This window comes from Podarcis filfolensis, assembly GCF_964270895.1.
Source record: "Podarcis filfolensis genome assembly, chromosome: 13".
NCBI classification, from domain to species: Eukaryota; Metazoa; Chordata; class Lepidosauria; order Squamata; family Lacertidae; genus Podarcis; species Podarcis filfolensis.
The window spans coordinates 10,809,639-10,826,430 of record NC_139615.1 but is presented as its reverse complement, the minus strand read 5'-3'; the positions used below and the strand labels follow the sequence as shown (position 1 = coordinate 10,826,430).

General features: G+C 47.7%; 1 protein-coding gene across 1 annotated transcript; it reads right to left on the bottom strand.

Annotated features, from left to right (window-relative positions):
- Positions 1–753: 753 nt before the first annotated feature.
- Positions 754–15,446, bottom strand: CLDN15 (claudin 15). The gene is made up of 5 exons (XM_083584087.1): positions 14,795–15,446; positions 5,611–5,775; positions 5,049–5,130; positions 4,251–4,361; positions 754–3,061 (listed from the first exon to the last, which is right to left on the bottom strand). The coding sequence occupies exons 1-5, from the start codon at positions 15,009–15,011 to the stop codon at positions 2,938–2,940; spliced, it is 699 nt and encodes a 232-aa protein (XP_083440213.1). The 5' UTR covers positions 15,012–15,446; the 3' UTR covers positions 754–2,937.
- Positions 15,447–16,792: the final 1,346 nt, after the last annotated feature.

The following is a 16,792-nucleotide window of genomic DNA, read 5'->3' as shown; positions in this document are numbered from 1 at the left end:
CCCTAGAACTTGGTGGGGCATGCGTGGCAGGATGCGGACCTGTGGCCCTCTAGGTGTCAGACAAGTCTCATCATCCTCATCCAGCATCCCTGGTGAGGGATGATGGGAGTTGTAGTCCAACATATGGACACCCACAGGTTCTTCACCTTTGCCTTCAGTGTGTTCCATGTTAGGGAGAGCAAGGTAGTTTAACCATGCCTTTCTCTGGTCTCTTTTGTGTATCAGTGAACCCAGAACAACTTGCAAGGCTTTGCCAAATCCAGTATGTTACGCCTTGGGAGCAAACATAAGTGGATTCGGTACACCGCGCTACTGAAACGACTTCTTTCCGGAGCCCCCAAGCAGTATCAGGACTGGGGCACAGGAGTCTTTTGCAAGAGGAGAAATAGAGGGTTTTTTCGTCCCTTCTGCAATTAGGGAGGGGGAGAGGAATGATAGGACCTCGAAGGTTGTTGTGATGATTATGGAGCTCCCTGTACCATTGTGCCTAAATGCTAAGGGCCTTTTCTGGTGTGTGTGTGTGTGTGCGTCAGTGTGGTAAGAGTTGGGGTTGTGATGAGCAGCTCCTGAATGAAAAGATCGGAGCATGGAGCATTGCCAGTGAAGTCTGGTCCGAAGTCATTTCAGAGCACTTGGTTGTAGGACGTTGACATCAGTCCTGGCTAGGTTGCCCTACTTTAGTTCTGATTAAGAATCGTGCTTTTATTTTAGTTGGGTTCCTGCAGCTGGTTGTAAACAGCAGACACCAGTCAATTGTCATTGAAAACAATGTTCATTTTATATATATAATATATAAATCTGAAATGTACAAGGTAGTGCTTCTAGCGCACAGGTCATGTGCTCCCAGAGTTGTTTTTCTCAGCATTGAGTGAGCAAAGACTTGGTTCAAAGTCAAAGCAAAATTCACGTTTTCTTATCTATAGGAGTCCAGTTGCTCCTCTTCTCAGATGGAGGGAGGCCAAGTTACCCCAGGCTGCTGTGTCTCCGCGTTGAGTATCTTTGAGTAATACTTATCACAAAGAGGAGCTGTTGAACGTTCTGTACAGGTCCAGAGTCCAGGTGCTATTATTAACTTCCTTATGTGTAATTGTCAGAAGTAGAGATCCCTTTCAACCAGAGCTTTTGGAGGACTTTCAAGTCACCAGCTTGGTGTGTCATATCCTGAAATGCAAAACTTTTCAATATGCACCTCCAGCTGCATTTGAACTTCCTGCCCGCCGGGGGGAAGGCTGACACGGCCCTTTCAGCAGAAATTTCCAAACCAGCAACACTGCATGAAAGGGTAACCTCAATTTTCTTACACACCCTGTTTCAGGAGCCAAGCCAGGAGGTGTTATTGCAGAACAAAGGCTTACCTTTGGTTGCCAACTTTTCAACCAGCCCATGTTGCTGTGCCTTTCACAGGGTGATTTGTGACTCTGCAGAGATTATAACATTGACCCCTGCTGTGGAGCCACTTTCCCTAACCTGATGGCCTTCAAATGACGCTGGACTCTCATCTCTGGTCAGCTCCAGCCACCATGGCCAGCGGTCAAGGAAGATGGGAGTTGTAGTTCAACCACATCTGGAGAGCACCAGAGTGGGAGAGGCCGCTGTGGAATATACCAGGGCATAGCAGCTAGTGCTAATCTGAAAGGTGACAGAGGTGTGCTCTAAGCAGTAGTTAATAATGGGGGGGGGGGGGTGGAGAGACTCCTAGCAGAACCAGAAAGTACCCAAAACTGTAATTTCAGCTGTGAATTGCTGGACATAATATATACACCCAATGCCATGCTTGATGAATGATGACAAAGCACCAGATCTTTTGATCTACCTGATCCCCATCTTCAAATACAAAAGGGCAATCAAAAAACCCTAAGGCTAGTAAGAGAGGGAGGAGATACAGAAGCAACCCTGGTTTGCTTTACAACACAAGACCTGATAGTTCTTGCAAAAGCTTAAATTTCTACAGGATGTCTAGGTTTTTTGACATTTGAAGCCACTTTGCTACTTCAGGGAGTGGGAATCTGAGGTCTTCTATCTATGGTTGGACTTCCCATTATCCCAGACCAAGCTGGCTGGGGCTGATGGGAGTGGATGTCCAATGGGGAGGGCACCTTTAAAAAGCCACATCTTAGAAGTTTGTCTTACGAATCCTCGAAGCAATCCTATTCTGTTTCAGCAAGCCTTATTCAGTACTGCCATCCTGATTCAGTACCATTTCCCACCCCCCCATCCAGCAAACTCAACTGGGTGTTGTCGGGGTGTGCAGAGGTAGCGGCCACAAAACCTACAGAAAATACTATTTTGTTGCTATTTACAAGTGAATTTGAGTTCAGACTACTTCTTTCCCCATAGAGAATCCAATCCAAGTATTTGGTGCTTTGGGCTGTAGGAAGTAAGGATAAAAACCAGTTCCTCTGAGCACGTTCAAAAAATTTTTGGCCTCTCTCCCGATCACCAAGCGCATATGACCTGTGCAAGTGTCTGGAACAGACGAGAAGTTATTTCTCCCAAGAGAAATGGTCTGATTTCATCCCCTGCCTCTGTCGTTTTAAGAAGCCATCTGCTCCCAACAACACACTAGCCAAAACCTAGCAAGCCAGGGTTAACTGACCAACAGGGAACCGTCTCCATTCAGAGGAGAAGGAAGGCAAAATCATTATATGTAGACAGCTCTCCTCCGCATTGAAGAACTGAACACCATGCAGCATTTTCCAGGGTCGGTTGTGGAGTCGCTGTCTCTGTCCAGTTCCTGTTACCATCATCATCACCACCAGAAATGTCCCAAGGAATTGGAGCAGAGAGTGGGATATGAGAGAGAAAGAGAGCCCTTCCTACGAGCTTGCAAGCTCCGTAAATAAAGCCTTTGGGTTCCTGTGCAACCAGGAAAGCATCTGAAAACGTCTCTTTTGGAAAAATGCAAACAGAAAGGGGTGGTCACCCCACTGCAAAGGCTTAGACGTAAGCGTTCTTCCCATACTTTCCGTTGCTGCTGGCGTTAGACTCCCTGCGGGGGCGAGGGGCTGTGTTGGTGGGGGCTGACAGGACACTCTTGGGGGCCTTGTATGGATAAGTGTAGCTGTGAAGACACAAAAACAGATGTTAGGGGGTTACTATTCGATAAATCTTGATGTGGCTTTGGCCTTGTTGCTTCCTCTCAGAATTGCCTCCACTCCTTTTCTTGCTGCTTTCATAACAATTAGACTTTATAACGGAACCTGTGGCCTTCCATAGATTTGTGAGACTACAACTGCCATTATCCCTGACCATTGGTCATGCTGGCTAGAGCTGATGTGAGGTGGAGTCCAGCGACCTCTGGAGGTACCCAGGCTCCCTGTCCCTGGAGAAGACAATTCTAAGCTAGATGGATAAATAGCCATAAGGCAGGAAGTCTTGACAACCTCTCATTGCCTTCCCTTTTCTTTCTGGGTAATAATAATAATAATAATAATAATAATAATAATTTATTACTTATACCCCATCCATCTGGCCAGGCCTCCGCAGCCACTCTGGGTGGCTCCCAACAGGATATTAAAAACACAATAAAACATCAAACATTAAAAGCTTCCCTAAACAGGGCTACCTTCAGATGTCTTCTAAAAGTCAGGTTGTTTATTTCCTTGACATCTGATGGGAGGGCGTTCCACAGGGCGGGTGCCACCACCAAGAAGGCCCTCTGCCTGGTTCCCTGTAACCTCACTTCACGCAGTGAGGCAACCGCCAAAAGGCCGTCCAAGCTGAACCTCAGTGTCCAGGCAGAATGATGGGGGTGGAGACACTCCTTCAGGTATACTGGGCCAAGGCCATTTAGGGCTTTAAAAGTCAGCACCAACACTTTGAATTGTGCTCAGAAACGTACTGGAAGCCAATGTAGGTCTTTCAGGACCAGTGTTATATGGTCTCAGCGGCCACTCCCAGTCACCAGCCTAGCTGCTGCATTCTGTATTAGTTGCAGTTTCTGGGTCACCTTCAAAGGTAGCCCCACGTAGACCGCATTGCAGTAGTCCAAGTGGGAGATAACTAGAGCATGCACCACTCTGGCGAGACAGTTTGCGGGCAGGTAGGGTCTCAGCCGGCATACCAGATGGAGCTGGTAGACAGCTGCCCTGTACACAGAATTGACCAGCACCTCCATGGACAGCTGGAGTCCAAAATGACTCCCAGGCTGCGCACCTGATCCTTCAGCTTGGACCCAGAGGGGAAAAGGGAGGAAGGCATAAGTCCCTCTACCCACCCCACGAAAAGTTTGGAGCCAGCACTACTCTCACCTTTTGTCCTGGGACAAATGGGTCTTACACGAACTGAACAGGCATCCTCCTCCAATTATCACAAGCAGTGAGGCGCTCCAGCCCAGGTAGAGTGCAGGTCCAATTTCATACCTGCACATTGGAAACCATCCCAAAGGAATCTTGGTTAACATCCTTTCGTCACATTTTGTCATCCAAAAGGAATTCAGTTTGCAAAAGCAAACATGGGGGGCGGGGAGATGTTTGCAAAAAACATGGCATGCCAGTGATGATGCGGTTGGACTCCCAATCCCATCAGCCCCTGCGGCCAGCAAGCCCAATGGTCAGGGATGTTGGGAGTTGTAGTCCAACACCGTCTGGGAGGCCATAGGCTCCCTGTCCCTGTGCTGAGGTCAACTAAATGACGCAGATAATAAAACTCTTTACTCTCGACTCTTACGATACGCAAAAGCAGTCAAGGGCATGTCCTGTAAAACAGGGGTCAGGAACTGCAGGCCCAGGGGCCAAATGCAGCCCACCCAGTCCTCTCTAATTGGCCTGTGAGACTCTCCCCAGGCAACGCCTCCTCTCTTCAGGCCACACCCCCTCCCTGGTTCCGCAAGGCACCCTAAATGCTTTTGCCTGGGTGAAATGTGTCCTTGAAGTCTGCTAATGCAAATTTATTTAAGTATTTTATATATGACAGTAAAGTCATTGTAAAGAAAGACGCAGTCATTAAGACAGTCTAGAAATAAGCCCTGCTTCTCTTCCCTTATTTCATTGTTGTTTGGGGTCCTTTGATCTGACACCCCACCCCCTCCTGCCGCTTGGCAGACTTACTTTGTGCCGACGAAGAGGGGATTAAAGAAATCCCGGGTAATATTGAAGGCATACCAGGAGATGGTCACCATCCCGCAGATACCTGAACAAAGAGAAAGAAAGGTTGTTTAGGACAGGACGAAGCCCTGGCACATCTCTGCATACTAAAGAGGGATGCTTTTTGCACCCATAGAGAAGACAATGAGAATGACGAACGAGGAAGTGAGAGAGATTAATTCAGGACAATGTCATTATCCAACAGACTGGGTTCTATAGCCTCTCTCTGTGAAGATTGAAATAAAAAAGGATGGTAAAAAACTGTTCCTTGTATTTATATTTTCCTGGGCAACCAGCTAGGAGCCGCTGACAGCATCCTGACAGTAAGTAGGACTGCTAAGTGGGTGTGGCCTGAGGAGAGGGGTGTGTCCAGGGGGTAGAATCCCCAGTGCCAGATAAGAGAGATTCCCCACTCCAACCAAAAGGCTTATGAACAATCTCCAGCTCTGAATCCAGGAACATTGCTCAGCAAGTAATTTCCGTCTTGGTCAACAGTCGTAAGGCTCCCTCTTTTTGCTCCACTTACCAGCCAAGATGAACATGCAGCCAGCAAGAGCCGCCATCTTTGCCTTGACGTTGGGGTTCCCCTCTGCCACCTTGGTGCACTGCAGACCCAACATGCCGCACAGGATCCCCAAGAAGCCCAGCACCAACGCACTGATCATGAGGGCTCGGGATGCCTGCAGGTAAGCTGGAGAGGAATAGCGAAAAAGCTGGTCAGTGTTGACCCAGGCAGAACTTTCCAACACAACCCTGAAATTTGGGTTCGAGTTTCCCAACTCAGGAGCTGCCACAGAGAGCGCACACTCCAGGGCCACAGCCACCATCTGAACTTCTGAGGATGGTGGAACAAATGAGAGGGTCACAGAATCATAGAGTTGGAAGGGACAGCAGGGTCATCAAGTCCAACCCCCTGCAATGCAGGAATCTTTTGCCCGACGTGGGGCTCAAACCTACAGCCCTGAGATTGAAAGCCTCATGCTCGTCCGATCTTAGGGTCTGTAGGGAAGGAGGTAGTCTCTCAGGTTATTGGGGGCCTGAGTCATTTAGGGCTTTAAACACTAATGTGAGCACCTTGAATTGGGCCTCACAATTGCTCAAAGTGCAGCTGTTTCAAAACAGGAATGAGTTCTAAACATGCAAGCCCTAAACACAGTAATCTGGCTGCTGCACTTTGGAGCAATTGAAGAGCTCTTCAAAGGCGGACCCACGCAGAGCGCATTGCAATAATCCGATCTGGAAGTTACCAGAGCATGGAGTTCAGTGGCCAAGTCATCTCAGTCCAAGAAGGGCCATCTCCCCACCTCCTGGATGTGAGAATTCGGGTCGCCTCACACCTCTGTCTGTTTGGGATTCAGCGTCAGTTTACTGACCCATGTCATCACCGCCTCCAAGTATTAGTCTAGCAGTTTACAAGTATAAAATCAATTATAAAAACCCATAGGTAACTAAAATACGCAATAAAGCAATTCCTTTGGAACACAGGAAAACATCGGTAATTGAGATTTGTAACACAAAAACATGGCAAAACAACCCCGTTATACAGTGGTACCTCAGGTTACATACGCTTCAGGTTACATACGCTTCAGGTTACAGACTCCGCTAACCCAGAAATATTACCTCAGGTTAAGAACTTTGCTTCAGGATGAGAACAGAAATCGTGGTCCAGCAGCGCAGCGGCAGCAGGAGGCCCCATTAACTAAAGTGGTGCTTCAGGTTAAGAACAGTTTCAGGTTAAGTACGGACCTCCGGAACGAATTAAGTACTTAACCCGAGGTACCACTATATTTTTTTCTGCCTCCCCCCACCCCCTGGACATAGTATTAGCCTCGAGTTCCGGAAAGGTAGCTTTTGGAGTAAAGCAAAGGTGTCATTTGAAGAGGTTTTCACACCTGTGGTTCTGCCCAGTAGTATAGCTCTCTCTCTCTCACAGACACACTATACACACACTGAGGGCTATTGTCATATAAACAATGAAACTGAACTGTGCTTGCCAAAACCACAAATCCCTTTACCTTTTCTTTGGGGGGGTGACTGTTTGAACTCTGTTGATAATGCTTCCCACAAGCAAATAAGCCAAATCAATGGCTCTTTAAAATGCCATTTTTAACCATTTGACCTTCCGCATATCACTTTTGTGTGTGTGTGTTTTTAAGGTACACAGAGATAGAAGCTGGGTGCATGAAGTTGTCGCTCTGTGCTACTGCTTCATTTTGCTCCATGTTAAAGCCGGCCTTGGTTTAATTATCCATTGATCTTCTTGCTTTTTGATCCTGCCTTTCTGCCATCAGGGAAACCAAGGGGATACATTGTGCAGTTCCCTGGGCACAGACCAGAACCAGGTTCGCTTTAGTTCCAAACAAGGTGGTCTCCTGATGTCCTCTCAAACCACCCCCTAGAGCAGAACTTGGAAAGTTCCTTTTTTAAAAAAGAACAAACTCAGGTTTATCCAAAAGGAACTAATGTTCACATTTTAAGAAGGCAAACATGGATGTAGCCGGGGTGGGACAGCTGCCCCCCCCCCGAAATCAAGTAAATAAATAAAAAGACTTAACTAAAAGTAGAAATTGAGGCAGAAACACCATGGACAGAATAATTGCCACACACAAGAAGAACAAAGAGAGAGTTTGAATGCTTCACCTGTGGGACTATAAATCATTTAATGTGTTAATGCGGATGGAAGTCGTTAAAATTGCAGTTGCGGTATAAGGGTTTATTATTCTGACTGGAGTGTAATGGAAACGTAGAAAATTGGAATGCAGAAATATAGTAAATCATCAACTCTAGCATGCGGGGGCCATCTAAATTGTATAATTTGGCTTTTGAATGATTGGAATTATTAATGGTATTATAATCTGGCATTGTTATAATTAGCCTTTTATTGGATTATTGTAATTGAAAATTAATTTAAAAAAAATTCAAGGAAAAACAGAAAAACTAAAAGTAGAAATGGTACAAAGATTTTGACAGCTTTTTCTGAGCCCTTGGGTTCAAAAGAAAGTAATTGGTAACAACTGCTGCTGAGACATTTCATTCTGAATCTGCTAGACAGAACCAGACAGAGGATGGCGACAAGAGGGTGTCTCGCCCCCGCCTCGCACAGCATAAATCCTGGCTCTTACGCCCATGATGGCAATGGCTTTTAAAAATGGGGGCAATAATTTGCAGCAGACAAGCTCTCTGCTGAAAAGCCCCCCAGGAACAACACAGACTCTCCCTGGCCTGGTAAGAAAGGAACAGCTGGAACATGTGGATTCCACTACCCAAACGGCCTCGGTCCAGTATACCTGAAGGAGCGTCTCCACCCCCATCGCTCTGAGATCCAGTGCCGAGGGCCTTCTAGCAGTTCCCTCGCTGCAAGAAGCCAAGTTACAGGGAACCAGGTAGAGGGCCTTCTCGGTAGTGGCACCCGCCCTGTGGAACTTCCCCCCGCCAGATGTCAAAGAGAAAAACAACTACCAGACTTTTAGAAGACATCTGAACGCAGCCCAGTTTAGGGAAGCTTTTAATGTTTAACAGATTATTGTATTTTTATATTTTGTTGGAAGCCGCCCAGAGTGGCTGGAGAAACCCAGCCAGATGGGCGGGATATAAATAATAAATTATTATTATATTATTATTATTTGACTGAATCCTTGTCCAGCATTGTCACACATCTCACTCTGTCGCTATAGGAGATCTGCACTCCTCTTCCTCCATCATACTTTCTGCTTCAGTTCCAGATCTTTGCTGAAGGGTGGTAGGGGAGACCGATTGTGCCAGAGGAGGTGTGTCTCAGAGAATAAACAGGGAAGTCAGAAACAGGTTCTGCCATTCCCCGCTCACATCCTTTTTGGCCCAGACTCTCCTGTCTGCCAGTCTGAGGACAGCTCTGTGGTCATCAGTCCTGCCTCAGTTCATTGTCCAGGTGTTGAAATCTTTCTTCCCACCTCCACCCACCCTTCTTTCCTGTGGCAAACACGCTGACTCACACATAGGCCAAGTACCAATGGCTCCCACAGGTCAATAAACTGAAGAGGGAAGCCAAACTTTCCATTTGCACCTCTCTGAATTTTGCAGTGCCGTTCTCCATCCCAGTAATGTGTACAAAATGCACCAGGGTGATGTATGCATGAAAAAAGGCATGTTGTATTCATGAAAATAGCATGCAAAAAAAAAAGTTTATTATTAGTGGAAAGTGCTGGCAAAACTGTATATACAGTGGTACCTTGGTTCTCAAACGTCTTGGTTCTCAAACGCAGAAAACCTGGAAGTAAGTGTTTCAAATGTTTTTTTGGAAGCCGAACGTCCGATGCAGCTGTCAGCTATTGTTTCCAGGGCACCTGCACCAATCAGAAGCTGCACCTTGGGTTTCAAACATTTCGAAAGTCAAACGGACTTCTGGAACGGATTACGTTTGGCACTTTTGTTTTGCTATTTATTTTGCGTTTTTGTTTCTAAGGCTTTTTTGGTTAATTTGTTTTTGTGACTGCGTGGAACCCAGTTCAGCTACTGTACTGATTGATTGATTGTGTGACTGTGGAAATGGATAAAAGCCCCCCATCCAAACAATGACTATCATCGGTGCAAGTAAGAAAAAAATAATAATTTTAATTTTTATCATCTATAATACTGCCTTATTTATTTTATACTACAGTGCATTGATTATTGCTTTCATTTTATGGATCAATAGTCTCGTTAGATAGTAAAATTCATGTTAAATTGCTGTTTTAGGGGTTGTTTTTAAAAGTCTGGAATGGGTTAATCTGTTTTGCTTTACTTTCTATGGGAAAGTGCGCCTTGGTTTTGGAATGGACTTCCGGAACAGATCAAGCTTGAGAACCAAGGTACTACAGTAGTAGGCAAAACCGCATTCAAAAATGTGTATATTGCAGGGGAGGAGGGGATCACATGATTTTTTTATGAGACCTTTTAAAAAAAGTTTAATTGAATTTAAATTTACTTATTTATTTGCAGAGTTAAAAATTAGTAACTGATGTCAAAATGTAGAGAGCTGAACTTGAAGACTGGAAAAATGAAACATTGGGAGAGAACAAAATTGACAGATTAGCTGTTCCCTAGCAAGGAGGATGAGAGATAAGTGTGCCGCACGGCCTGTCCTGCACTCCTTAAAAACTTTCCTGCTGTCCTCAGGTGCCCTGAAGGATGCTGTCCTCTTGCCAGTGATGAACCAATATTCAGGTACCAGGCTACTCATCATCTTTATGTGACATGGAGGATGTTGGAGGCAGGAGGAGGACCAGCTTGTCCTTTGCCCAAGGCAGCAAAATGTCTTCCGGCTGAGCCTGTTCCTGCTCATGATGGGGTGATTGATGACCCAGCAGGAATGGATCCCAGGAGAAGGAGGGAGTCTGGCAAAGAAGAAAGACCTAAAAGCCTCCTCCAGTTGATTGACCCCCTCCCACTGACCTGCACCTAAAGATGGGAAGGGATCCCATTGGCATTTAAAGGTGAACCTACCTAATTCACACTTTCAAAGAGAAAAAGTGAACCAAAACACAGTCGTGAGCCATCCTTCAAAAGTCACACTTCTGTGAGTTTGGCATTGCTGTTCTTCAGCTTGGCAATGTGTACAAAAATGCAAACTCCAGTGTGAAGTGTGCGCAAGAATTCATTTATAAGTGAAAACAAACTATTCAAATGTATTTGTGAGCTTAACATATACTAATGCATTCTGCTGGGGAGAATTGCTCTGCAAAAATGACAGATTTTAATTTTTAATTTGCAAAATTGCATGCAAAAAAAGTGTTAGGATAAATTCGCACTAAGAATGCTGTGAATTTTCATGAGTTCTTTAAAAATAAACAAACAAATCACAAGCTGGTGTAAATAACTGATTTTTAAATTATTATTATTATTACTATTACATTTAGATCCTGTCTTTTCTCAAGGAGCTCAGGGTGGTGTAACAGGTCCTCTCCACTCTATCATTTACAACAACCCTGTAAGGTAGGTTGAGAGTGAGTGACTGGCTTAAGGTCGCCCAGCCACTACATCACTCTGTATCTCAGTGTAAAGATTAGAAGAAAAAACCGAGATGCTGCGAGAAAGCAACGTGGCCAGATTATTCCATCCCTACCCTCACAGGACCATCTACTACCAATTGCCTCCTCTCAAAGTTGCTTTTATATTAGTAAAGCACAACAAAGTGGTGCCTGTTGAAACGCTCCTGTTCATGATGCAAGCCAGCCAGCCAGCCATGCCCTTTCCCAAGTTACTCCATTCCATCCCTCTCTCCTTACTGTCGGTCAGCATTCTGCGGCCACCAGGTTTGCTCGGTTCTTATTGGGCAGAAGCTCTTTTTGGGGGCGGGGAGTTCTCTTCCTTAGTCCCGCCCCCCTCCTTAAGCGTTCCACATATCTGCAAACTTTAGGGTTCTTCTAAGGCTGCCCGTGATGGATCCCTCTTGCGCAGGGAAGTTCCATTTCGACTACATAACCGACGGCACTCAAAGCCTGGACATCGGAAATAGAGGGAATGGTCACAGGCAGAGCAACTGAATACACCTAGCAGACAGCAGCCTGCAGCGGTTTGGAGAGATCACAAGCATCGGTGGCAATTCGCGCACAGTACGCGCCACGCCCTGCATCGAGCTGCGGTTAAAAGCACAGCTGCGCGAGCAGTTGGCAACCTCGGTTGGCACACAGTCGCCAGCCCCCTTCAGCCCCCTGGAAAGGACGGCTTTTGTTTTGTTTTTTTCCATGATGTTACCTTTCCCACGTGCCAGCAGATACACAGCTGTTCTGAACGTTTGCAGCTAGCAGAACCATTCTGCAAACAACCGACCAGGATGCAGACTAACACAACAAGCCCGTTTGACGCATGAGGTGACAGTTGCAGCCAAAAGGCAGTTTATTCTCTTTATAATTACATTTTCCTATCGGAGATCATTTCATTGCTCATCGCTGCCCCCTGCAGGGCCTTAGGAGAAACGCTCATAATCGGCATCTTTTTTTTTCTTTCACGCCCTCTAAGACAGAAGCGCTTCCCCCAAACCCCAGGTGTGTAGGGGTGCGGAGAGAGAAAAGCACTCTGCACATGCCCCAGAACACTGCATCAGAATGTCGCACGGTTCAGGACTGTGTTTGTTTGGTTTTTTGACACAGAAGTCTAATTCCATCATGGTCAATCGAACAGGTACTGTACCCATATCGCACGCCCCCCACCCAACGCCCAACAGTGCTTAGTTGGGAAAGGGAAAGGGGATTATTCTCCCAGATTGTCTCTTCTGCAGAAATTCCACGTGGAAAACTCTTTGTAGCGCTGCCTTAGCTCGATGCTGACAGAAGCTACATCTGTTGGATTTCTGCCTGTCGTGCAACTATTCAAGATCCGGGAGAATCTTGGCAGAAAGATGCAACAGAAGGTTTCAAGCCTGCATCGAAGCCAGATCTAATGGGAAAAGGAGATTGCTCTGCACATGCTCAGAGGAACTTCTGTCATGGCTTTTGCATGCCCGCTGAAAGGTACGACTGGCCGTTGGTTATATAAGCTATCATAATACATAGGGCATGCTGACTTGGCAGTTTATCCCAGGGCAGAGTTTAAAATTCTGGATCACCCTTTCTGGCAGCCTTCGGCGAGCTCTTCTCTAGATTCGCTATACAATATGCAAACTAATAACAAAGCGCCTCTGAGCATGGGCAAAGGACTTAAATATACCCAGCTAGCACTCCTTTGGGGTGGCATCCCAGCTGCCGCAAGCAGGTCGTGTAAAAAGTGTGGTCCCCCTTCACCCCACTTTTCCAGAAACGAATGTACAGTGGTACCTCAGGTTAAGTACTTAATTCGTTCCGGAGATCCGTTCTTAACCTGAAACTGTTCTTAACCTGAAGCACCACTTTAGCTAATGGGGTCTCCTGCTGCCGCTGTGCCGCCACAACACGATTTCTGTTCTCATCCTGAAGCAAAGTTCTTAACCTGAAGCACTATTTGTAACCTGAAGTGTATGTAACCTGAAGCGTATGTAACCCGAGGTACCACTGTAAAGGCAAGGCATCCCGCCTGAAGGAAAGGGGTAAAGAGAAGAAGGGATCGCTTAGGATTTTGCTGCAGCAGGTTCAATGGGAAGGGGCTCTGTCTGGGTGGGTTTTGCCCAGAAACCCCCCTGATGCCTACTAAGAGCTGCCCAGTAGGAAAATAGACTGGAGCCTGTGCGTGGGTGGAAGCGGGTAGAAAAGAAACTATTCTGGGATGCCCAAACAGGAGCAAATGCAGCTGCCATCCGGAGCCATTTCCATGACCCCTTGGTACCATTCCCATGGCCACTCGGAATCATTCTCCATGGCTACCACCAGCCACCGTGAAAGCACTTTGTTAATCTAAAGAACTCCCTGCCACAGGAGGCAGCGATGGCCAACCAAGGTGGTGTAAAAAGAGGATTCGACAGAAAACATGGAGGAGAGGGCTGTCAATGGCTCCTAGCCAGGATAGTATGCTCTGCCTCCTCTACAGCTGCAGGCAAGAATGCTTCTGAAAACCAGTCGCTAGAAACCATAGGGGGAGAGAATGTTGTTGTGCTTGAATCCTGCTTGCTGGTTTACCACAGGCATCTGGTTGGCCACTGGGAGAACAGGATGTTGGGCTAGACACGCCATTGGCTTAATCCAGCAAGCCAGGCATAGGCAAACTCAGCCCTCCGGATGTTTTGGGACTACAACTCCCATCATCCCTAGCTAACAGGACCAGTGGTCAGGGATGATGGGAGTTGCCTGCAGCAAGCTCTTCTTGGGTTTGTATGTCATATAGCGTCCTTCCCATGGCCACCTGGTGTCATTCCCATGGACATTCACTGTCTTTCCCATGGCCACCTGGTGTCATTCCCATGGACATTCACTGTCTTTCCCATGGCCACCTGGTGTCATTCCCATGGACATTCACTGTCATTCCCATGGCCACCTGGTGTCTTTCCCATGGCCACCTGGTGTCATTCCCATGGACATTCACTGTCTTTCCCATGGCCACCTGGTGTCATTCCCATGGACATTCACTGTCATTCCCATGGCCACCTGGTGTCTTCCCCATGGCCACCAGGCATCAATCCCATGGGCTTTCACTGTCATTCCCATGGCCACCTGGTGTCATTCCCATGGCCACCTGGTGTCATTCCCATGGCCACCTGGTGCCATTCCCATGGGCATTCACTGTCATTCCCATGGCCACCTGGTGTCATTCCCATGGGCATTCACTGTCATTCCCATGGCCACCTGGTGCCTTTCCCATGGCCACCTGGTGTCATTCCCATGGACATTCACTGTGATTCCCATGGCCACCTGGTGTCTTCCCCATGGCCACCTGGCGTCAATCCCATGGGCTTTCACTGTCATTCCCATGGCCACCTGGTGTCATTCCCATGGCCACCTGGTGCCATTCCCATGGGCATTCACTGTCATTCCCATGGCCACCTGGTGTCATTCCCATGGCCACCTGGTGCCATTCCCATGGCCACCTGGCGTCATTCCCATGGGCATTCACTGTCATTCCCATGGCCACCTGGTGTCATTCCCATGGCCACCTGGTGCCTTTCCCATGGCCACCTGGTGTCATTCCCATGGGCATTCGCTCTCATTCCCATGGCCAATCGATGTCCTGCCAATGGCCACCCGGCTGCCACTCGCCTTCCCACTACCCTTATGCATGGATGCCAACCTGCCCTCCTGTCCTGCGAGATCCGAGGACCCCTCCGCCCCTTTCCCTCCCCCGCCGCTCACCTGGCAGCTCCAGCAGCGACTGGAACTCCCAGCAGTTATAGACGCCCGTGGAGTCGGTGGCGCAGCTCTGCCACAGGTTCTCGAAGATGGTGGAGGTGGTGATGACGTTGCCGGAGATGGTGGAGACCCTCCAGTAGCTGTTGAAGAGCGTGATCCCCAACATCCCGCAGCCGATGGTCGCCATGAAAAAACCGACGGTCTCCAGCATCACAGACATGGTGATGGAGAGGAGGAGGAGGAGGAGGACGACGACGACGAGAGGAGGATGGCGATGGCAAAGGCAGATTATGGGATGGCGAGAACCGGGAGCGGAGGGGTGGGTGGTCTGGCAAGCAGGCAGGCAAAAGGGAGAAGCCCCGACGGCGAAGACGCGCGGCTGCAGACGTGACACCCTTCGACGAGGTTTCCTTTGGACTCGGAAACTGCGCGGGCTGGCAGGTAAAAGCAGAGGCAGCCCCCCCTCCAAGTGACGTCAAGATCTGGACCAAAGTCCACCCCCCTCTAAGAGGCATGGGGAGGAGGGATCAAGAAGGCAGGTGCTTTTTGGCGTGGGGAGAATAGCGGGGGTGGAGCCGCAGTGAAAGTTTCCCCCCTCCCTCCCACACACTTTCTCTCCAGATGTCTGAGTGCGCTCGCAGGATCGAGCACGACGATCGCGTATCTGCTCCTTTTTGTAATTGTGGGGGCGGGAGATGTAAGACGCTGTGTGTGTGTGTCACAGACTTGCACAGGCACCCAAAAACGCCCCCTGTCTTCTTTCAGGTCCGGGAAAGGCGTGGGAGGGTGATGAAGATCCGGCGCGCGGAGCGGAGCGACCCCTTGGACGCGAGAGTCCCGTTAATATTGGACAGTTTCGCTACCTGTCCTGCTAAATTTAACAACCCGAGACGGACATCCTTTGGGTGTGAGACACTGGGATGAGTCAACGCTCCTGGATCCACGCAGAATCCGGCCACACGCAGAGTCCGCTGTGCCGGTTGCACAATATATTGAACAGTCGAATTGCATTGTATTCCACGGAGCTTTCTCGTTGGTTAGGGTGCGCAGGACTGCGGTACGATGCTTACTGATAACGCTGAACGCACATTTAAAGCCCTTGGGAGGTTTTCTCCAAAACATCCTGGGAAATGTAGTATTTTTAATCTACAATTCCCAGGATTCTTTGCGGGGGGGTCATTAAATTCTGGAGCGCATCCTCGAACTCCGGTCAAGACAATGGAAGAGAGATGTGTCCTTGCATGTATAGCCTACGGTACAAAGGTGAGAGTCGCGTTTTGTCTCTGGCTCTGCCCACTTTTTTTAAACCTCTCATCCTGTTCGCCACTGACACGTGTCCCCAGGACGGTTGCACATGAGTACGTATATGTGCCTCTCAGGTTGGAAATGGTGCCCTGTCCCTGAGATGCAGGAAGACCACGACTTGCGCGCATTTAACATGTGCGCATTCAGCTTTTGGCGCACTTGGCAAAATAAAAATTTAAAACAGTTAAAAGAGGGCAGAAAGAGGGTGGGTGTGTCCAGGAAAAAGGGAGTTTGGCAATCCCGCCTGCCATTGAACCCAATGTGTTTTCACTATATGTGATTTTGGCTTTCGGCGTGATCCCGGAACATAATCCCCAAATAAGTTGTGGGCTTACTGTAGCTGATCCAGCAGGACTATTTATTTTATTTTATTTTTAATTTGTTTTGATTAAAATATTTTATTGGGGAGCAAAAGTACATACAGCGTCTCTGTTTTCAATTCATAGAACCCTTTCTACAGATCAATTACATTAAATGAGATACTAATGTTATAGACAATATGAAGTAGGGGGAGAAAATAGGTGGGGAGAGAGATTGGGGAGAAAGAAGGGGATCATGGTCATAGACAGGCTTTATGTTGGGGGGGGGCAGAACCTCAGTTAGTTAAGTATTTTTATTGATTTACTTGATTTAGGGAAGCAGCTGCCCCCCTGTCCCCCTTGGCTATGCCCAAGGGGGGGATTGTAGAATCTTAGA